The sequence below is a fragment of the Aquarana catesbeiana genome, linkage group LG08 (genome assembly GCF_042186555.1).
Source record: "Aquarana catesbeiana isolate 2022-GZ linkage group LG08, ASM4218655v1, whole genome shotgun sequence".
Lineage (NCBI taxonomy): Eukaryota > Metazoa > Chordata > Amphibia > Anura > Ranidae > Aquarana > Aquarana catesbeiana.
The window spans coordinates 302514476-302536226 of NC_133331.1; the positions used below are offsets into that span (position 1 = coordinate 302514476).

Here is a 21751-nt window from a genome sequence, read left to right on the forward strand (position 1 = left end):
ACTCCAGTTATTTGTCATCTACTGAGATTTTTTAATATATTTTTTTCAACTTTCCAACAGATGGATGTGATGTCAAGAATTCCTCTGAGAGACATCTTCTATTATCTGCTGATTGTAAGTCAGAAGATAATGTCATCACACAGGATCCTCCAGGAGGAAATCCAAATACACAAAATATACATCACAGACCTTCCTGTCCGGAGACATCAATGGGTCCCTCTGATCAGGGGGAATCTTCTCATCAATCACATACTATGATTGTAAATATTCATGTAAGATCTCACACTGCAGATAGATCCTTCTAATCCCGAGGAATCTTCCTCACCCCATGAAGGAGCTCACCAAGACCAGAATCTATTCTCATGTTCAGAGTGCGGAAAATGTTTCCCATGGAAAGGAAAATGTATTCAACACCAGCGAGTTCACACAAGTGAACGTACTTTCCCTTGTTCAGAGTGCAGCAAATGTTTTAAGCATAAACATAACCTAGTTACACACCAGAGAATTCACACGAGTGACCATCCCTATTCATGTTCAGAGTGCAGGAAATCTTTCCAAAAAAAAGATCATCTTATTAGACACCAGAGACTTCACACTGGTGAGCGTCCCTATTCATGTTCAGAGTGTGAGAAGTCTTTCGCTCAGAAAGGAAACCTTGTTAAACATCAGAGAATTCACACTGGTGAGCATCCCTATCTATGTTCAGAGTGTGGGAAATCTTTCCAAAAAAAAGATCATCTTATTAGACACCAGAGAATTCACACAGGTGAGCGTCCTTATTCATGTTCAGATTGTGAGAAATCTTTCACTAACAAAGCGGACCTTGTTAAACATCAAAGAATTCACCTGAATGAGCGTCCTTATTCATGTTCAGAATGTGGGAAATCTTTCACTCAGAAAGGAGACCTTGTTAAACATCAGAAAATTCACACGGGTGAGTGTCCTTATTCATGTTCAGAGTGTGGGAAATCTTTCACTCATAAAGTAGACCTTGTGCAACATCAGAGATTTCACACAGGTGAGCGTCCTTACTCATGTTCAGAGTGCTGGAAATCTTTCACTCTTAAAGGAGACGTTGTTAAACATCTTAGAATTCACACGGATGAGCGTCCTTGTTCATGTTCAGAGTGTGGGAAATCTTTCAATCATAAAGAAGGCCTTGGTAAACATCAGAGAATTCACACAGGTGAACATCCTTATTTTTGTTCAGAGTGTGGGAAATCTTTCACTAGGAAAGGAAACCTTGTGCAACACCAGAGAATACATATGGGTGAGCTTCCTTAAAGCGGATTTCCACCTATTGTCACAAGTTTCTCTGATCTCAATGCAGTTCTAAATCAATATTATTAATTTTATTTTTAAGTATTTCTCATTACCTTTTTTTTAAAATATATCAAAACGCCACATCCAGTCCCGGCCGCCTAGGTGATGTCATCATTGGGCGATTCCCATGGACTCCTTGGATATCGGCACCATCTTACCCAGAAGTCTTTGGGAAGCCCAATAGTGAAATCTCGCAGTATTTCGAGACAGGAAATGAAGCGATTGGGAGGAGTTGGGCACCATTTTGGAAGGATTGTAATCAGGAGGAGTTGGGCACCATTTTGGAATAATTGCTATGGCAACCTGTAATCCACAAACTATGCCACGCAGTGTCATTACTGCGCAGGCGCTATATATAAGTGCATTCTGGGTAGTCAGCTGCACTTAATCCCGGAAATATACAGGAGCGAGCTTCAGGTGGACAAAACCTTGACAAACCCTGTCTGCTCCCGAGATCATGTAAGATATTACAGATTTAAAATAGCAAGTATGAATACAGTTATGACAATATCCAAATAGTATAATACAAGTACTAACAATCATGGGGGGCTTTTATCAAAAAATTGCTTGGGGACAGGAGCTCCGCTCTACTTATCTCCAGAGAGTTTGAAATCTTTTTAATCTTGTTAACCACTTACGGACCGCCCGCCGCAGTTTTACGTCGACTGTTTGAAGGAGGGTATCGTTGTTATGGCAGAAGCTAGCTGCCATAACCCCGGTATCCTCCTTCTCAGCACGCGGTCCGCTACAAGATAAAAGTGGTCTCTGTGGCGAATTCGCCACGAGATCACTATTATCGGTGGCGGAAGAGGGGCCCCCCTCCTGCTGCGATCCAGTGCCCTTCGCCGCTTACCGGAGCCGTAGGCAGCAGCGGAGGCGATCGCATCTGTTCTCCTGTCAGGTATGGAAACGAGTGAGGGGAAGATGGCCCCCACCCGTCTCTATACATTTGCTGGGCGGAAGCGAGGTCATAATATCACTTCCGCCCACAGCTCTTAGAGGGCCTTTTTTTTTTTTTTTTATGACAAATTTTTAATTTTTTTTTCTATTGCATTTTAGTCTAAATATGAGATCTGAGGTCTTTTTGACCCCAGATCTCATATTTAAGAGGTCCTGTCATGCTTTTTTCTATTACAAGGGATGTTTACATTCCGTGTAATAGGAATAAAAGTGACTTTTTAAAAAAAAAACAGTGTAAAAATAAAAAATAAAAGGTAAAATAAATAAGAAAAAATTTTTTTTTTAACCCGCTCCGTCCCGACGAGCTCGCTTGCAGAAGCGAACGCATATGTGAGTAGCGCCGACATATGAAAACGGTGTTCAAACCACACATGTGAGGGATCACTACGATTGGTAGAGTGAGAGCAATAATTCTAGCCTAAGACCTCCTCTGTAACTCAAAACATGCAACCTGTAGAATTTTTTAAACGTCGCCTATGGAGATTTTTAAGGGTAAAAGTTTGTCGCCATTCCACGAGCAGGCGCAATTTTGAAGCGTAACATGTTAGGTATGAATTTACTCAGCGTAACATTATCTTTCGCAATATAAAAAAAATTGGGCTAACTTTACTGTTGTCTTATTTTTTAATTCAAAAAAGTAATTTTTTTCCAAAAAAAGTGCGCTTGTAATGCCCCGTACACATGGTCGGACATTGATCGGACATTCCGACAACAAAATCCTAGGATTTTTTCTGACGGATGTTGGCTCAAACTTGTCTTGCATACACACAGTCACACAAAGTTGTCGGAAAATCCGATCGTTCTGAACGCGGTGACGTATAACACGTACGTCAGGACTATAAACGGGGCAGTAGCCAATAGCTTTCGTCTCATAATTTATTCTGAGCATGCGTGGCACTTTATGTGTCGGATTTGTGTACACACGATCAGAAATTCCGACAACGGATTTTGTTGTCGGAAAATTTTATAGCCTGCTCTCAAACTTTGTGTGTCGGAAATTCCTATGGAAAATGTGTGATGGAGCATACACACGGTCGGATTTTCCGACAACAAGCTCCTATCACACATTTTCCATCGGAAAATCCTATGGTGTGTACAGGGCAATAGACCGCTGCTCAAATACGGTGTGACAGAAAGTATTGCAACGACCACCATTTTATTCTCTAGTGCGTTAGGAAAAAAAAGTATAATGTTTGGGGGTTCTAAGAAATTTTCTAGCAAAAAAAACAGTTTTTAACTTGTAATCAACAAATCTTAGAAAAAGGCTTGGTCTTTAAGTGGTTAAACACCAGGAAATCCATGGCAGTCTTTATGGTGGAAGGATATCTGACAAAGAATGTAGAGTGGATGGTGGGGACAAGAACATAGTATAAACATTGAGGGGACCGGTCATAGAATGAGTGGACAGTGGGGGGAGACAGCTGCTAAAAAATGTAGTATGGATGCTGGAGGAAAGCTGTCAGAGAATGTAGTGTGGATGGTGGGAGGAGAGATGTCAGAGAATGTAGTGTGGATGGTGGGAGGAGAGCTGTCGGAGAATGTAGTGTGGATGGTGGAGGAGAGCTGTCGGAGAATGTATAATATTATATTTGTGGGCGCGACTTATGTATACATTTGCTTTGGCACGCGAGAACAGAGGGATGGGCGCTTTAAACATTTTTAACCACTTCAATACAGGGCACTTAGACACCTTCCTGCCCAGACCAATTTTCAGCTTTCAGTGCTGTCGCAGTTTGAATGACAATTGCGCAATCATGCTACACTGTACCCAAACTAAATTTTTATCATTTTGTTCCCACAAATAGAGCTTTCTTTCGGTGGTATTTGATCACCTCTGGGGTTTTTATTTTTTGCGAAACAAATAAAAAAAGACCGAAAATTTTGAAAAAAATAAAAGTTTTGCTTTTGTTTCTGTTTAAAAATCTTGTAAATAAGTAAATTTTCTCTTTCACTGATGGGCACTGAAAAGGCGGCAGCGATGAGGTGGCACCAATGAGCGGGCACTGAGGATGGGCACTGATATGAGGCACTGATGGGCACTGGTAGGTGGCACTGATATGCAGCACTGATGGGCATTGATAGGCAGCACTGAGGGGCACTCATGGGTGGTACTGGTGGGCACTGATGGGCACTGAAAGGCTGCAAAGATGGGTTCTTATGGGTGGCACTGATGGGCACTGATAGGCGGCACGGATACGTGGCACTTATGGGCACTGATACGCGGCACTGATACGTGGCACTGATAGGCATCCCTGGTGGCACTGACAGTGGTAGGCATTGGAGTGGGCACTGATTGGCAGCTGCCTGGGCATTGATTGGCAGCTGCCTTTGCACTGGTTAGTATTTCCCTGGGGGTCTAGGGGGCATACCTGGTGGTCCAGTGTGGCTGGTTTCCCTGGTGGTCCTGGGCGGCTTTCCTGGTGGTCCTGGGTAGGATCTGAGGGGGGCTGTGCTGATAAACAATCAGCACAGACCCCCCCTGTCAGGAGAACAGCCGATCGGCTCTCCTCTACTCGCGTCTGTCAGACACGAGTGAGGAAAAGCCGATCACCGGCTCTTCCTAATTACCACGTGATCAGCTGTATCCAATCATGGCTGATCACGATGTAAAGAGTCTCCGTCAGAGACTCTTTACCTAGATCGGTGCTGCGGGGTGTCAGACTGACACCCCGCAACAACGATCGCTGCGATGCGCGCCCCCGGGGGCGCGCAGAGGCTCAATATCCTGCGGACATCATATGACGCCCAGTCAGGATATTGAAACCACTTTGCCGCCGTCATTCTGCTATATGGTGGGCGGCAAGTGGTTAATTTCACAAGGAATGTAAACAAGCTATGTGACAGTAATAGGCAGTAACAGGTACTCTTTATTTGGACCAGTGCGCAAAGCAAGGTCCATAAAGACATGGATGAGGACCCCAAATCCCGCCTCTGCACTCTAAAGTATTAAAAACATAAATATAGGTGTTTCTGAATACTGTGGATTTTCTAAAAGTGGCACCGTTGGCTGCCGAGTTAACCGGAAGTGACACCGTGACATTGTTACCAGGCTACTACATGGGAGACCCAATCAAAGCCAATTCTGAACATGCCAAGTGGTGGGACGGGAGAGCCCGGGCGATCTCCTGTTGGGGGTTGCGGGTGGGACATCCGCATCAGTTGTTATTATAATAAAACTGACCGTCGGCTCTTAAAAAGGGTACCGGGGTGATATCTGCAGCTGCATATCACCCCGGCACAACCACTTGAGCAAAATGATTTATGAGTACGTGATTTTGCGGCAAGTGGTTAAAAAAACAAAAATTCCTTGCTTAGGGGATGCGTTAAAACTGTATATGGTTTCATTACAACCCTCAGGGACAGCATCAGTGACAACATATTGTTTCATCAACTAAATTACAGATGTAATAATTTTCTTTCCTTTTTCTCATTGGTTGACATGCAGCACCAGGAACCCAATATGGTTGCTTTCCAGTGGAAAAAAAGTCTTTATTAGGTCGTTTTTTCAAAGACAACACATTTTTGTTGTAAAAGTGTCAGACCGTAAGTGAGTGCTGGAAGTAGCAGAGACAGAATAGCTACTACATAAAAAAAAAAAAAAATCAGCCACCTGTGCATTTTGCTAATCTTTTCTTTATTCCATCATGAAGAAACTCAAGGATGGAAACCTGATCAACCAGGCAAAAACCCATAGATGGAAACCAAGAGTTATAGCATTTCCTCGTTTGAAGTAGATGGCTCTTGTCACCTTTTTTCTGCTGTTCAGCAAAGTAGAAATCAGCTTATTGGATAATCCCTTTTTCCTCAGGATTTCTTCTTCCTTTTTGGCAAAGCTGCCTTTTCTAAGAGAGAGCAGGTAGATTGCAGCTAAAGATAAAAAACTGTTTACTAGGTTTTCCAAGAACGAGTCAAGTCAACACATTTGTACCATAGTGCAGGCTACAGCACATGTGTTGACTACCTGCCTCGCCGATGTTGTGCCTCTCCCTCCCCCAAGTGAAGTAGCAGACCTTATCATAATGCCCAGGGCTGCTGTTAGAAATCACGGGGCCCACTTCCCCAGGCCGAAAGTGACTAATCACAGAGATTTATCAGTCCCTTTCTCTGTAGCCTCAGCTGCACAGATGAATGAATAGGAAGCGCTCAGAGGCTTCCTGCTCATTCCCAAACTGAAGCATAGTAAACACAGTTTACTATGCTTCAGTGGCAAATGGACACAAGAGCAATTTGTACCGATCGCTCATTGTGTTCATTAGGGAATGGAAGGGCCCAGTAAAATACATATTTACCGCCCCCTTCCACCACTCTCCAGAGGAGAAGAGGGAAGCCTGCAGGACTGACCGGACAGCAGATGGAAGGGGCACATGTGCTAAAACCAATCCCCCTGCAATGCAGCCAGAGGGAGAAAGAAGAGAAGAAGCTGGCAGTGCTGCAAGGGGAGGCAGAAGAGGATTGGTGTCTGCAATAAGACAGTACAGCAGGTGCCCAGGCCCTCACTTTTAAACTGATAGGTTATGGGCCCAGCACAGTCAGTGCTGGCTGCAGCTCCACCTTCCCTCAGAAGCCTAAAATATGGACATCCCAATAGGGGAGTTACAGTCAGCACTGAGCCCCGCCTCCTTTCCATTCTGCTGTTCTATTCCCCCTTTTCGCTTCTGTTTATGCAGATTGAGGAAGACCCTACCACCAGATATTCAGAGTACAAAGAGTGAAACTGTCAGCTACTACTTGTTTTTCTCTCAGAAAAAGTGTAGTAGCTGGCTTGTACTGTTGTCAGTTTGTGTTTTCGTAAATGACAGTGTACCTCTGGTAGTAGGGCTAGGCACAGTCTGCAAAAAATAGGATAGATAAGGAGGCCAAGCACTTCAAAGCAAACTTAGGAGGAGGAGGAGACAGGAGCTGTATGGGCTCTGTGTGCACTGCCTGTCTCAACCCCTCTCCCTTAGTCTAGAACTCAGTCTGACACACCACAACACCAAAGAAATAAAAAGAGAGAAGGGCGCACCAGCCATGTGCATTATCTTTTGTAAAACATTTATTAAGTAAAATGATAAAGGAAATTACTCACAAGCAGTAAAGAATCATGTGCCATAAACCTTGGACATCAACTTGCAACAAGTGGTAAAAATGATGAACAAAGCCTTCCAAAGGTATTTCCGAGGAATATATAACACTGCTCGCTTACGCGTTTCGAAGGGCTCATCCCTTCTTCATCAGAGCTCAGCAGTGAACCCTCCTTCAGTAGGCCCTGTATATATAGTGAATGCCAGAAAGGCACAATCAATGGATGGGGCAGGGCACATAGGGCTCCTCCCTTTCTGGGAGATCCGCCCTTCTACACTCTTTGCCTGTACAAGTGGATAGCCCATCATGATTTAATTGGTTAAAAAATATAAATAAATAAATAAATTGATGAATAGATTCATTCATTAATAAATATAGTAAAGTAAAGAGACTGGTGAGTGTCGCTGTATTGTAGTACAGTTAAAACCCAGCAGGGGCTAGCCATAGGGGTGCATGATCAGCAGTGATAGATGTGTGCATGTGTACACACACATATATGTATATATAGAGAGAGAGATATGGGCGCAGAAAGGTGCAGAGTGGCATGGGATGGATGCATCTGTTTGGCAAGGAAGGAAGTATCATGTTAATAAGCTTATATACATAGAGATGGACACTATACCTTAGATGTTCAGTACACCCTGATCGCTTTGTAGCTGCAGTGTGTGTGAGAGAGTGGCCCGCCGGTCCTATCCGGATGTGTACTCAGTGTTGGAACGCACGCCAGTGCGTTTGCGTTCCAGACAGGAGGAAGGGGCCAATCTCAGTCTCCACAACACCAATCTCAGTCTCCATTTTACAGTATTGTTGGATATTGGTGGCAGGGCCAGCTGTCTGCCAACTGCTACTGTTATGCCCCATACACACGGTCGGACATTGATCGGACATTCCGACAACAAAATCCATGGATTTTTTCCGACGGATGTTGGCTCAAACTTGTTTTGCGTACACACGGTCGCACAAAGTTGTCAGAATTTCTGCTCGCTAAGAACGCGGTGACGTACACCACGTACGACAAGACTAGAAAAGGCCATAAGGCCATTTCAGAACCAAGCGCGGCACCCTTTGGGCTCCTTTTGCTAATCTCTTGTTAGTAAAAGTTTGGTGAGAGACGATTCGCGCTTTTTCAGATTCGTGGTTTTCAGATCGTTTTCTGCTGTTCAGTTTGTGCTTGTGGGTTTGTATCTGCTCTTTAGTGCGTGCAGTCAGTTCGTATTGTACTATTCATTGCGATCTTGTCCGCTCGTTACTGTTTTTCAGGTCGCTCTTCACAGGCCTTGCTGTTCTTCAGTGCATTCTGTTACTTCGTTCTGAGCAGCCGACCGTTTTCTAGCCATGTTGCGTATACGTACTCCTCGTAGAGTTCGTGCTGTGCGGGGGCTTGGTGTTGGGGTCCTGACCTTGACACAAGCCCAGTCCATGAACAGGGTGGGGAGGAGTTCATGAACCAAGAATTGGTTGCTCCAGCGTGACCAGTTCTGTCATATGCCTTTGCTCCGTGAGATCTGTGAGAATAATCCCTGATGATTTCAGGAACTTTCTCCGGATGACGGACCCCGTATTTCACCGTTTGTTGGCTTTGCTGACCCCCTATATCGGCAGGCAGGATACCTGCATGAGGCAAGCTATCACTCCGGAGCAGAGGCTGGTCGCCACCCTGCGGTACTTGGCGACGGGGAGAAGCCTGCAGGACCTCAAGTTCTCGACAGGCATCTCCCCCCAGGCTCTGGGGATCATTATCCCAGAGACCTGTTCTGCCATCATTCAGGTCCTGCAGAAGGAGTATATTAAGGTAAAATTTTTATCCTTTAACATCACATTTTTTTGTATTTAATGTTTGCTATTACGGATGAGCCGAACATCCCCCAGTTCGGTTCACACCAGAACCTGCGAACGGACCGAAAATTCGCACGAACGTTAGAACCCCATTGACGTCTATGGGACTCGAACGTTCGAAATCAAAAGTGCTCATTTTAAAGGCTAATTTTCATGGTATTGTCCTAAAAAGGGTTTGGGGACCCGGGTCCTGCCCCAGGGGACATGTATCAATGGAAAAAAAGTTGTAAAAACGCCGTTTTTTTTGGGAGCAGTGATTTTAATGATGCTTAAAGTAAAAAAAAAAAAAAAGTGAAATATTCCTTTAAATATCGTACCTGGGGGGTGTCTATAGTATGCCTGTAAAGTGCTGTTTCCCGTGCTTAGAACAGTCCCTGCACAAAATGTATTTTTTAAAGGAAAAAAAGTCATTTAAAACTGCTTGCGGCTTTAATGTAATGTCGGGTCCTGGCAATATGGATGAAAATCAGTGAGACAAATGGCATGGGTACCCCCCAGTCCATTACCCGGCCCTTTGGGTCTTGTATGGATATTAAGGGGAACCCCGCACCCAAATTAAAAAAAGGAAAGGTGTGGGGCCACCAGGCCCTATATACTCTGAACAGCAGTATATAGTATAGCAGTATGTAGGTCTGTTTGTAATTTTGAACGGGTACATTTTTAACGTGTTTAGCTCCAGCCAAAAAATCTTTTTTAAGCTTTTTGGAAAACATCACCCCTGTGACATTTGTTTTGCTGTCTGTGCTCCTCTTTAGAAGATTTCACCTCACTTTTTGTCCCAATGACAAATGTTTTTTGAAAATTTGGGTTTTTTTGTGAAACAAGGATTGGTGATAAAGCATCAGTGGAAAGGAGAAATGTTTTTCCCATATTAACTCTTACAGGAGAGAATTTCCCTTCCTAGGGATAGATTTCATCTCACTTCCTGTTGTCTCCTTCCGTTTGCAAGTAGGAGTCATTTGTAAGTTGGATGTTTGAAAGTAGGGGCCTGCCCTATATACTCAGCACAACACTGTAAGCCCTCACAGGGCCCTGCTGTGAAATATTAGATCAAGAATTGTAATTACATGCCCCTGTTGAACAGGGGCAGAAAAATTGGGCCTTTGGTGGTGGTGGTGGTGCTGGTGCCACAACACTGTAAGTCCTCACTCGCTCTTGGTGGGTGCAGAAACGGGCCCTGCTGTGAAATATTAGATCAAGAATTGTAATTACATGCCCCTGTTGAACAGGGGCTGAAAAATTGGGCCTTTGGTGGTGGTGCTGGTGCCACAACACTGTAAATCCTCACTCGCTCTTGGTGGGCACAGAAACGGGCCCTGCTGTGAAATATTAGATCAAGAATTGTAATTACATGCCCCTGTTGAACAGGGGCTGAAAAATTGGGCCTTAGGCACTGGTGCTGGTGCCACAACACTGCAACCCCTCACAGATACTCTAGTTGGAACGCAGGAACGAGCCCTGCTGCAAAGTATTGCATCAAAAATTGTAATTACATGCCCCTGTTAAACAGGGGCTGAAAAATTAGGCCTTAGGCACTGGTGCTGGTGCCACAACACTGCAACCCCTCACAGATACTCTAGTTGGGACGCAGGAACGAGCCCTGCTGCAAAGTATTGCATCAAAAATTGTAATTACACGCCCCTGTTAAACAGGGGCTGAAAAATTGTGCCTTAGGCACTAGTGCTGGTGCCACAACACTGCAACCCCTCACAGAAACTCTAGTTGGAACGCAGGAACGAGCCCTGCTGCAAAGTATTGCATCAAAAATTGTAATTACACGCCTCTGTTAAACAGGGGCTGAAAAATTGAGCCTTAGGCACTGGTGGCGGCGCCCAGAACCAAAAATGTTCTTACAAGCTATCAGCGTGATTGTTGAAGAGGAAGAGAATAATTACTCAGGATAGTCACTCAGCATCAGCATAGGCAGTCTTTGAAGGGATCTGAGATTTCAAAAAAAATTATTCGGTTACATCAGCATCAGGTGCTTGGTAGCTGGTGGTGATCCAAGACTGATTAATCTTTATGAAGGTCAGTCGATCGACCGAGTCGGTGGACAGACGCACCCTGTGATCGGTTACAAAGCCTCCAGCAGCACTGAATGTGCGTTCCGAAAGAACGCTGGATGCAGGACAGGTCAGTAGCTCAATTTCATACTGTGCAAGCTCTGGCCAGTGATCCATCCTCAAGACCCAGTAACCCAGAGGATTTTTGGTAGGAAAGGTGTCCAAGTCAGATCTTGCCCCTAGGTATTCCTGCACCATGTAAAACAGACGCTGGCGATGGTTGCTGGAACCGATCATACCTTGGGGCTGCGGACTAAAAAATTGTCAGAACGCATCGGTCAGACGGCCACCTTCTCCACCGCTCCTTCTTTGACTGACCGAAGCCTCAGCAACACATTGTCCAGAAACAGGAGTTTGTAACCTCCCAGTCTCTGGGAACGCGTTGCACAGACCTTTCTGCAAGGCCTCCTGAAGATGTTTCATCCTCTGCTCCCTCTGCGATGGCAAGATAAGGTCCGCAACCTTACCCTTGTAACGTGGATCAAGGAGGGTTGCCAGCCAGTATTGGTCCTTCTCCTTGATACCACGAATATGAGGATCCTTACGCAGGCTTTGCAGGATCAGGGAGGCCATGCAGCGTAGGTTTGCTGAGGCATTCGGTCCGGAGTCCTCTGGGTCACTAAGGACGACATGGTCTGCAGCCACCTCCTCCCAGCCACGTACAAGTCCATGTATTTCTTGGGACTGATCCCTTTAAAGACTGCTGCTGAGTGCCAGGCTCCACCTCCATACTGACACAATTCTCCTCCTCCTCCTCATCCGCTTCCTGTGTGATCGGCTGGCACGCAGGAACACTGTCTGGATAAAGGGGGCCTTGAGAGCTAAGGAAGTCCCCCTCTTCCTGCCTCTGTTCTGCCTCAAGTGCCCTGTCCATTATTCCACGCAGCGTGTGCTCCAACAGGTGGACAAGGGGGACAGTGCCACTGATGCATGCACTGTCACTGCTCACCATCCTCGTGGACTCCTCAAATGGTGACAGGACAGTGCATGCATCCCTGATCATGGCCCACTGGCGTGGGGAAAAAAAACCAAGCTCCCCTGACCCTGTCCTGGTGCCATAGTCGCACAGGTACTCATTGATGGCCCTCTGCTGCGTGTGCAGCCGCTGCAGCATGGCCAACGTTGAGTTCCACCTGGTGGGCATGTCATAGATTAGGCGGTTCTTGGGCAGTTTAAACTCCTTTTGGAGGTCCGCCAGCCGAGCACTGGCATTATATGACCAGCAGAAATGCACACAGACTTTCCTGGCCTGCCTCAGGACATCCTATAAGCCCGGGTACCTGCCCAAGAACAGGGCACATGGGTCATTTGTCCCTGTCGGAGGGCAGAGAGGAGGATAGTGCTATTATCGCAAACCACCATTCCTGCCTTAAGTTGGCATGGCGTCAACCACCTCTGAACCTGCCCCTGCAGAGCTGACAGAACCTCTGCCCCAGTGTGGCTCCTGTCCCCCAAGCACACCAGCTCAAGCACCGCATGGCATCTTTTGGCCTGCGTACTTGCATAGCCCTTTGAACTCCTACAGAGCACCGCTGGTTCCGAGGACAAATCAGAGGAAGAGGCCATGGAGGAAGAAGAAGAGGAGGGGGTGGAGGAGAGAGGTGTGTCACAATCATTAGTAGTGGCATTTTGGAGGCGTGGTGGCAGAACAACCTCCAATCTTGTCCTGCATCTTTCCCAGCTGCCAGCAGAGTCACCCAATGTGCGGTGAAACTTAGGTAACGTCCCTGTCCATGCCTGCTGGACCATGAGTCAGCGGTAATATGCACCTTACCGCTGACTGCCCCGTCCAGCGAGGCATGTACATTGCCTTCCACATGCCGGTAGGGAGCTGGAATCGCCTTCCGTGAGAAAAAGTGGTGTTTGGGTACCTGCCACTGAGGAACCGCACATTCCACAAACTCACGGAAGGGGGCAGAGTCTACCAACTGAAAAGGCAGCAGTTGAAGTGCTAGCAATTTTGACAAGCTAGCATTTAACCGCTGGGCATGTGGATGGCTGGGAGCGTACTTCTTTCGGCGGTGCAGCAGCTGTGGCAGGGAAATTTGACGTTGGTGTACCGAAAGCAGATTGCCCACAAGTACTTGGCTGTGACACACCTAATACTACACCTTCATTCCTCTCAGTGCAGGTCTCAGAGAGGACTGAAGGTATAGTGGGGTTGGAGATCTCAGCTGATGAGGAGCAAGGAGAGGTCCTCTTTGTTCTTTGGTGTGGGTCTTTTAGATACGCTTGCCAACGAACTGCATGGCAGGTCAACATATGTCTGGTCAAGCATGTGGTGCCCAAGCGGGAGATGTTTTGGCCACACGAGATACGCTTGAGATATATGTTGCAAATAGCAGCGGTGCGATCTGATGCACTCATCTCAAAAAAGGCTCACACCAAAGAACTTTTTGAATAACGCACAGAGACTGCAGCACCCTGCACATGCAGAGCTTTGGGGTGTGATGCAGTCAGTGTGCTGCCCTTAGGCTGGCCCCTGGAGGGCATCCTGCCTCGTTGGTGATGTGCCTCCTCCTCCTCTCTCCTATCAGGCACCCACGTTGAGTCAGTGACCTCATCATCCCCTCCCTCCTCATCATTGGAGCAAACCTGGCAGTATGCTGCAGCAGGGGGAGCATGACTGCCAGATTGCTGTCCTTCTTGGGCACCCCCTCTGTCTGTGCTCACGTTACTGCCTTCATCTAGCTCAGTATCATCATCAGAGCCTTCCAAACGCTGGGCATCCTCCTGGAGCATGTACCAACACTGTGGTCAAACAGTTCGAGGGACTCCTCAGGAGGACATGGTGGGGCTAGGGAAGGAGTCACTGATGACATTGAGCCAAGGGAAGAGGCCGCTGCTTTGCCAGACAAAGCACCCTGAGCATGGGTGAGAGAGGATGAGGAGGATGAGGACGGCTTGGTCATCCACTCGTCCAAGTCTTCCGCATGTTGCGGCTCAACACAGCCAGCTGCCGAAAAAAAGGCCAAGCGTGTTCCACGGCCACATGCTTATGAGGATGCACCGTCTCCATGACCAGCACTGTTGCCTCTAGACACAGAGCCTGCTTGCCCTCTTTTATTGGCTTGTGACTGTCTGTCTCTCCTTGTTGGCCTTCCAGAGATACTAATGGCCTGTAGCTGCACTAAGCTGGGATATATATATATATATATATATATATATATATATATATATACATATATATATATATGTACTGATACTGCAGCTAGCAAAATCAACTGCCTGCCTGTAGTATGAGAACACCACCAACCTTCTACAGGTAGCTTTAGCTGAACACTGTGCAGAGCTCGCACTAAACTAACTTGTAGCTTATTTAGCTGCCTGCGGTAGTAATAGGATCAGGAAAACACCACCAACCTTCTACAGGTAGCTTTAGCTGAACACTGTGCAGAGCTCGCAAAAAAATAACTTAGGTTTAGCTGAACACTATGAGGAGGACGCACTACACTAACTTGTAGCTTTAGCTGAATACTGTGCAGAGGTCGCACTACACTAACTTGTAGTTTTAGCTGAACACTGTGAGGAGGACGCACTACACTAACTTGTAGCTTTAGCTGAACACTGTGCAGAGGTCACACTACACTAACTTGTAGTTTTTGCTGAACACTGTGAGGAGGACACACTACACCAACTTGTAGCTTTAGCTGAACACTGTGAGGAGGACGCACTACCCTAACTTGTAGCTTTAGGTGAACACTGTGCAGAGGTCACACTAAACTAACTTGTAGCTTTAGCTGAACACTGTGAGGAGGACGCACTACACTAACTTGTAGCTTTAGCTGAACACTGTGCAGAGGTCTCACTACACTAACTTGTAGTTTTAGCTGAACACTGTGAGGAGGACGCACTACACTAACTTGTAGCTTTAGCTGAACACTGTGCAGAGGTCACACTAAAGTAGCTTATTTAGCTGCCTGCGGTAGTGGTAGGATAAGGAAAACACCACCAACCTTCTACAGGTAGCTTTAGCTGAACACTGTGCAGAGCTCGCACTACACTAACTTGTAGCTTATTTAGCTGCCTGCGGTAGTAATAGGATCAGGAAAACACCACCAACCTTCTACAGGTAGCTTTAGCTGAACACTGTGCAGAGCTCGCAAAAAAATAACTGTAGGTTTAACTGAACACTGTGAGGAGGACGCACTACACTAACTTGTAGCTTTAGCTGAACACTGTGCAGAGGTCGCACTACACTAACTTGTAGCTTTAGCTGAACACTGTGCAGAGGTCGCACTACACTAACTTGTAGTTTTAGCTGAACACTGTGCAGAGGTCGCACTACACTAACTTGTAGTTTTCGCTAAACACTGTGAGGAGGACACACTACACCAACTTGTAGCTTTAGCTGAACACTGTGAGGAGGACGCACTACACTAACTTGTAGCTTTAGCTGAACACTGTGCAGAGGTCTCACTACACTAACTTGTAGTTTTAGCTGAACACTGTGAGGAGGACGCACTACACTAACTTGTAGCTTTAGCTGAACACTGTGCAGAGGTCACACTAAAGTAGCTTATTTAGCTTCCTGCGGTAGTGATAGGATAAGGAAAACACCACCAACCTTCTACAGGTAGCTTTAGCTGAACACAGTGCAGAGCTCACACTAAACTAACTTGTAGCTTATTTAGCTGCCTGCGGTAGTAATAGGATCAGGAAAACACCACCAACCTTCTACAGGTAGCTTTAGCTGAACACTGTGCAGAGCTCGCAAAAAAATAACTGTAGGTTTAGCTGAACACTGTGAGGAGAATGCACTACACTAACTTGTAGCTTTAGCTGAACACTGTGCAGAGGTTGCACTACACTAACTTGTAGTTTTAGCTGAACACTGTGAGGAGGACGCACTACACTAACTTGTAGCTTTAGCTGAACACTGTGCAGAGGTCGCACTACACTAACTTGTAGTTTTCGCTGAACACTGTGAGGAGGACACACTACACCAACTTTTAGCTTTAGCTGAACACTGTGAGGAGGAAGCACTACACTAACTTGTAGCTTTAGCTGAACACTGTGCAGAGGTCTCACTACACTAACTTGTATCTTTAGCTGAACACTGTGCAGAGGTCACACTAAACTAACTTGTAGCTTTAGCTGAACACTGTGAGGAGGACGCACTATACTAACTTGTAGCTTTAGCTGAACACTGTGCAGAGGTCTCACTACACTAACTTGTAGTTTTAGCTGAACACTGTGCAGAGGTTGCACTACACTAACTTGTAGTTTTAGCTGAACACTGTGAGGAGGACGCACTACACTAACTTGTAGCTTTAGCTGAACACTGTGCAGAGGTCACACTACACTAACTTGTAGTTTTTGCTGAACACTGTGAGGAGGACACACTACACCAACTTGTAGCTTTAGCTGAACACTGTGAGGAGGACGCACTACCCTAACTTGTAGCTTTAGGTGAACACTGTGCAGAGGTCACACTAAACTAACTTGTAGCTTTAGCTGAACACTGTGAGGAGGACGCACTACACTAACTTGTAGCTTTAGCTGAACACTGTGCAGAGGTCTCACTACACTAACTTGTAGTTTTAGCTGAACACTGTGAGGAGGACGCACTACACTAACTTGTAGCTTTAGCTGAACACTGTGCAGAGGTCACACTAAAGTAGCTTATTTAGCTGCCTGCGGTAGTGGTAGGATAAGGAAAACACCACCAACCTTCTACAGGTAGCTTTAGCTGAACACTGTGCAGAGCTCGCACTACACTAACTTGTAGCTTATTTAGCTGCCTGCGGTAGTAATAGGATCAGGAAAACACCACCAACCTTCTACAGGTAGCTTTAGCTGAACACTGTGCAGAGCTCGCAAAAAAATAACTGTAGGTTTAACTGAACACTGTGAGGAGGACGCACTACACTAACTTGTAGCTTTAGCTGAACACTGTGCAGAGGTCGCACTACACTAACTTGTAGCTTTAGCTGAACACTGTGCAGAGGTCGCACTACACTAACTTGTAGTTTTAGCTGAACACTGTGCAGAGGTCGCACTACACTAACTTGTAGTTTTCGCTAAACACTGTGAGGAGGACACACTACACCAACTTGTAGCTTTAGCTGAACACTGTGAGGAGGACGCACTACACTAACTTGTAGCTTTAGCTGAACACTGTGCAGAGGTCTCACTACACTAACTTGTAGTTTTAGCTGAACACTGTGAGGAGGACGCACTACACTAACTTGTAGCTTTAGCTGAACACTGTGCAGAGGTCACACTAAAGTAGCTTATTTAGCTTCCTGCGGTAGTGATAGGATAAGGAAAACACCACCAACCTTCTACAGGTAGCTTTAGCTGAACACAGTGCAGAGCTCACACTAAACTAACTTGTAGCTTATTTAGCTGCCTGCGGTAGTAATAGGATCAGGAAAACACCACCAACCTTCTACAGGTAGCTTTAGCTGAACACTGTGCAGAGCTCGCAAAAAAATAACTGTAGGTTTAGCTGAACACTGTGAGGAGAATGCACTACACTAACTTGTAGCTTTAGCTGAACACTGTGCAGAGGTTGCACTACACTAACTTGTAGTTTTAGCTGAACACTGTGAGGAGGACGCACTACACTAACTTGTAGCTTTAGCTGAACACTGTGCAGAGGTCGCACTACACTAACTTGTAGTTTTCGCTGAACACTGTGAGGAGGACACACTACACCAACTTTTAGCTTTAGCTGAACACTGTGAGGAGGAAGCACTACACTAACTTGTAGCTTTAGCTGAACACTGTGCAGAGGTCTCACTACACTAACTTGTATCTTTAGCTGAACACTGTGCAGAGGTCACACTAAACTAACTTGTAGCTTTAGCTGAACACTGTGAGGAGGACGCACTATACTAACTTGTAGCTTTAGCTGAACACTGTGCAGAGGTCTCACTACACTAACTTGTAGTTTTAGCTGAACACTGTGCAGAGGTTGCACTACACTAACTTGTAGTTTTAGCTGAACACTGTGAGGAGGATGGACTACACTAACTTGTAGCTTTAGCTGAACCCTGTGCAGAGGTCTCACTACACTAACTTGTAGTTTTAGCTGAACACTGTGAGGAGGACGCATTACACTAACTTGTAGCTTTAGCTGAACACTGTGCAGAGGTCACACTACACTAACTTGTAGTTTTAGCTGAACACTGTGAGGAGGACGCACTACCCTAACTTGTAGCTTTAGCTGAACACTGTGCACTAAACTAACTTTTAGTTTTAGCTGAACACTGTGCAGAGGTCACACTAAACTAACTTGTAGCCAATAGGATCAAAAGAACACCAGCAATTTTCTTCAGGTAGCTGTAAATACTGTAACAAGACAAGCCTGCCTGTCAGTAGGAAGATAACAGGAACGGATCTAGCTAAACTGAATACAGTGTATCTATATATATATGCAACACCTGGGATGCATATATATACACATAACACTGTAAGTGCAGCTAACTCACTGACTGTCCTGCCTAATCTAGCTAACTCAAATGAAATGACACTGTCTCTCTCTCTCTATCTAAGCACGCCGGAACACACTACACAGGGCCGCCGTGCAGGCGGCCTTATATAGTGTGGGGCGTGTTCTAAACCCCCTGAGCCATAATTGGCCAAAGCCACCCTGGCTTTGGCCAATTACAGCTCTCTGTACCGACGGCGCTGTGATTGGCCAAGCATGCGGGTCATAGTGCATGCTTGGCCAATCATCAGCCAGCAATGCACTGCGATGCCGCAGTGAATTATGGGCCGTGACGCGCCACACGAATTTGGCGCGAACCGCCCATATCGTTCGCAATTCGACGAACGATCGAACAGCCGATGTTCGAGTCGAAATTAAAAACAACCAAAAAGAAATTTGGTCAGATGTGACAAATCAAAATATACTGAGGGAATCCTGATAAAGAATAAAGAAAGAAGTTTGTGAGAAGTCTGTGTGAATATGAGCAGCAAAACTACTTCATTCTTCTCACATTATAAAGATGAACAGAGTGCGCTGTATTAAACTATTTAAAACATTGCAGCGTGACGAAAGTGCTTTATCCATTCCGAACGCACATTTTACCAGACCGAGCTGTTCCGTCTCGGAATTTCTTCTGAGCATGCGTGGCACTTTGTGCATCGGAACTGGCCATACACGGTCGGAATTGACGCAATCGGATTTTGTTGTCGGAAAATTTTATAGCCTGCTCTCAAACTTTGTGTGTCGGAAAATCCAATGGAGCCCACAGACGGTCGGAATGTCCGACAACACGCTCCGATCGCACATTTTCCGTCGGAAAATCCGACCGTGTGTACGGGGCATTAGACTTCTGCACAAATATAAACATAGACTGGTTTATAGACCGGATACATCCTAGATATAGAGCCAATTATCCAACCAGAGCTTCTGGTTTTTAGACCAGATACACCCTAAATATAGAACCATTTATCCAACTGTACACCCAGAGCCTCAAGTTTATAGTTCAGCCACATCCTAAATATAGAGCCATTTATCCAAATTTTACTCCAGAGCCTCTGATTTATAGACCAGATAATGTACATCCTAAATATAGAGCCATTTATCCAACTGTCTATCCAGAGCCTCTGGTTTATAGTCCAGATACATCCTAAATATAGTGACATTAATCCAACTGTCAATCCAGAACCTCTGGTTCATTTACCAGATACATCCTAAATATTGAACCATTTATCCAACTGTCCACCCAGAGCATCAAGTTTATAGTTTAGCCACATCCCAAATATAGAGCCATTTATCCAAATTTTACTCTAGAGCCTCAGGTTTATAGTTCACACAAATCCTAAATATAGAGCCATTTATCCAACTGTCCACCCAGAGCTTCTGGTTTATAGATTGGATAAATCCTAAATATAGAGCCATTTATCCAACTGTCCACCCAGAGCTTCTGTTTTATAGATCAGATACATACTAAATATTGAACCATTTATCCAACTGTCCATCCAGAGCCTCAGGTTTATAGTTCAGCCACATCCTAACTATAGAGCCATTAATCCAAATTTTACTCCAGAGCCTCTGGTTAATAGACCAGATACTGTACATCCTAAATATAGACCCATTTATCCAACTGTCCATCCAGAGCTTCTGGTTTATAGACCGGATACATCCTAAATATAGAGCCATTTATCCAACCGTACATCTAGAGCCTCTGATTTAAAGACTGGATACATCCTATAGAGCCATTTATCCAAATTTTACTCTAGAGCCTCAGGTTTATAGAAAAAAAGGGGGGGGGGGGACTGCGCATAGGTAAAATATAACAATGTGAAATATGAAGCTGCAATTCCTCTATGTAACATAAACACAGTAGAGATCAAAATTGGAAATAACGGAATCGCGCTAGAAGGGACTAGTAACCATGCATATGATCACCAGTCCACAATAGTAATCAATATGTGAATAAACACAATGTGATGAAATAAAACACAAAAAAAGGGAATAAAACAAATTGACAATTGATAGTCCATCAAAAGTGCATTACTGATTTGCAACAGTGAAAACAAAAGTTCGTGTGTATATAGTTCATATAAATCACCCAAGTGAAAACATCAGAATAATCTGGTATTCCTGCTGTATAAGATAAACGTGCTTGATCCACCACCATGAATAAAGACTGGCCGCTTACCAGAAATTCGTGACCCCCCACTACAGAGGGTCAAAAGAAGCTTGTTTGTAAATAGTGATCCAGATCATAACCAATGGATCAGAAGCCTTGCATTGGGATGGGACATCAAAGACCTTGGTGCCGTGATGGAGATAATCACGACAGTCGGTAGGTGATCCTCCTCCCTGTACCGCTCTGTGTCGTAGGATCCCGGAAGTGCAGCCGCTATTTACAAACAAGCTTCTTTTGACCCTCTGTAGTGGGGGTCACGAATTTCTGGTAAGCTGCCAGTCTTTATTCATGGTGGTGGATCAAGCACGTTCATCTTATACAGCAGCAATACCAGATTATTCTGATGTTTTCACTTGGGTGATTTATATGAACTATATACACACGAACTTTTGTTTTCCCTGTTGCAAATCAGTAATGCACTTTTGATGGACTATCAATTGTCAATTTTTTTTATTCCCTTTTTTTGTGTTTTATTTCATCACAATGTGTTTATTCACATATTGATTACTATTGTGGACTGGTGATCATATGCATGGTTACTAGTCCCTTCTAGCGCGATTCCGTTATTTCCAATTTTGACCTCAGGTTTATAGTTCAGACAAAACCGAAATACAGAAACATTTATCCAACTGTCCATCCAGAGCCTCAAGTTTATAGTTCAACCACATCCCAAATATAGAGCCATTTATCCAAATTTTACTCTAGAGCCTCAGGTTTATAGTTCAGACAAATCCTAAATATAGAGCCATTTAGCCAACTGTCTATAAATAAACTCTGGTTTATATACCAGGTACATACTAAATATTGAACCATTTATCCAACTGTCCATCCATAGCCTCAGGTTTATAGTTTAGCCACATCCTAAATATAGAGCCATGTATCCAAATTTTACTC

At 45.1% G+C, this 21751-nt stretch overlaps 1 protein-coding gene across 1 annotated transcript in view; it reads left to right on the plus strand.

Annotated features, from left to right (window-relative positions):
• Positions 1 to 4146, plus strand: part of LOC141106873 (uncharacterized) — a 124298-nt gene extending 120152 nt beyond the window's left edge. The window contains 1 exon segment of the mRNA XM_073597801.1: positions 295 to 4146. Within this exon segment, the coding sequence (XP_073453902.1) occupies positions 295 to 1284 (990 nt within the window). The 3' untranslated portion in view covers positions 1285 to 4146.
• Positions 4147 to 21751: the final 17605 nt, after the last annotated feature.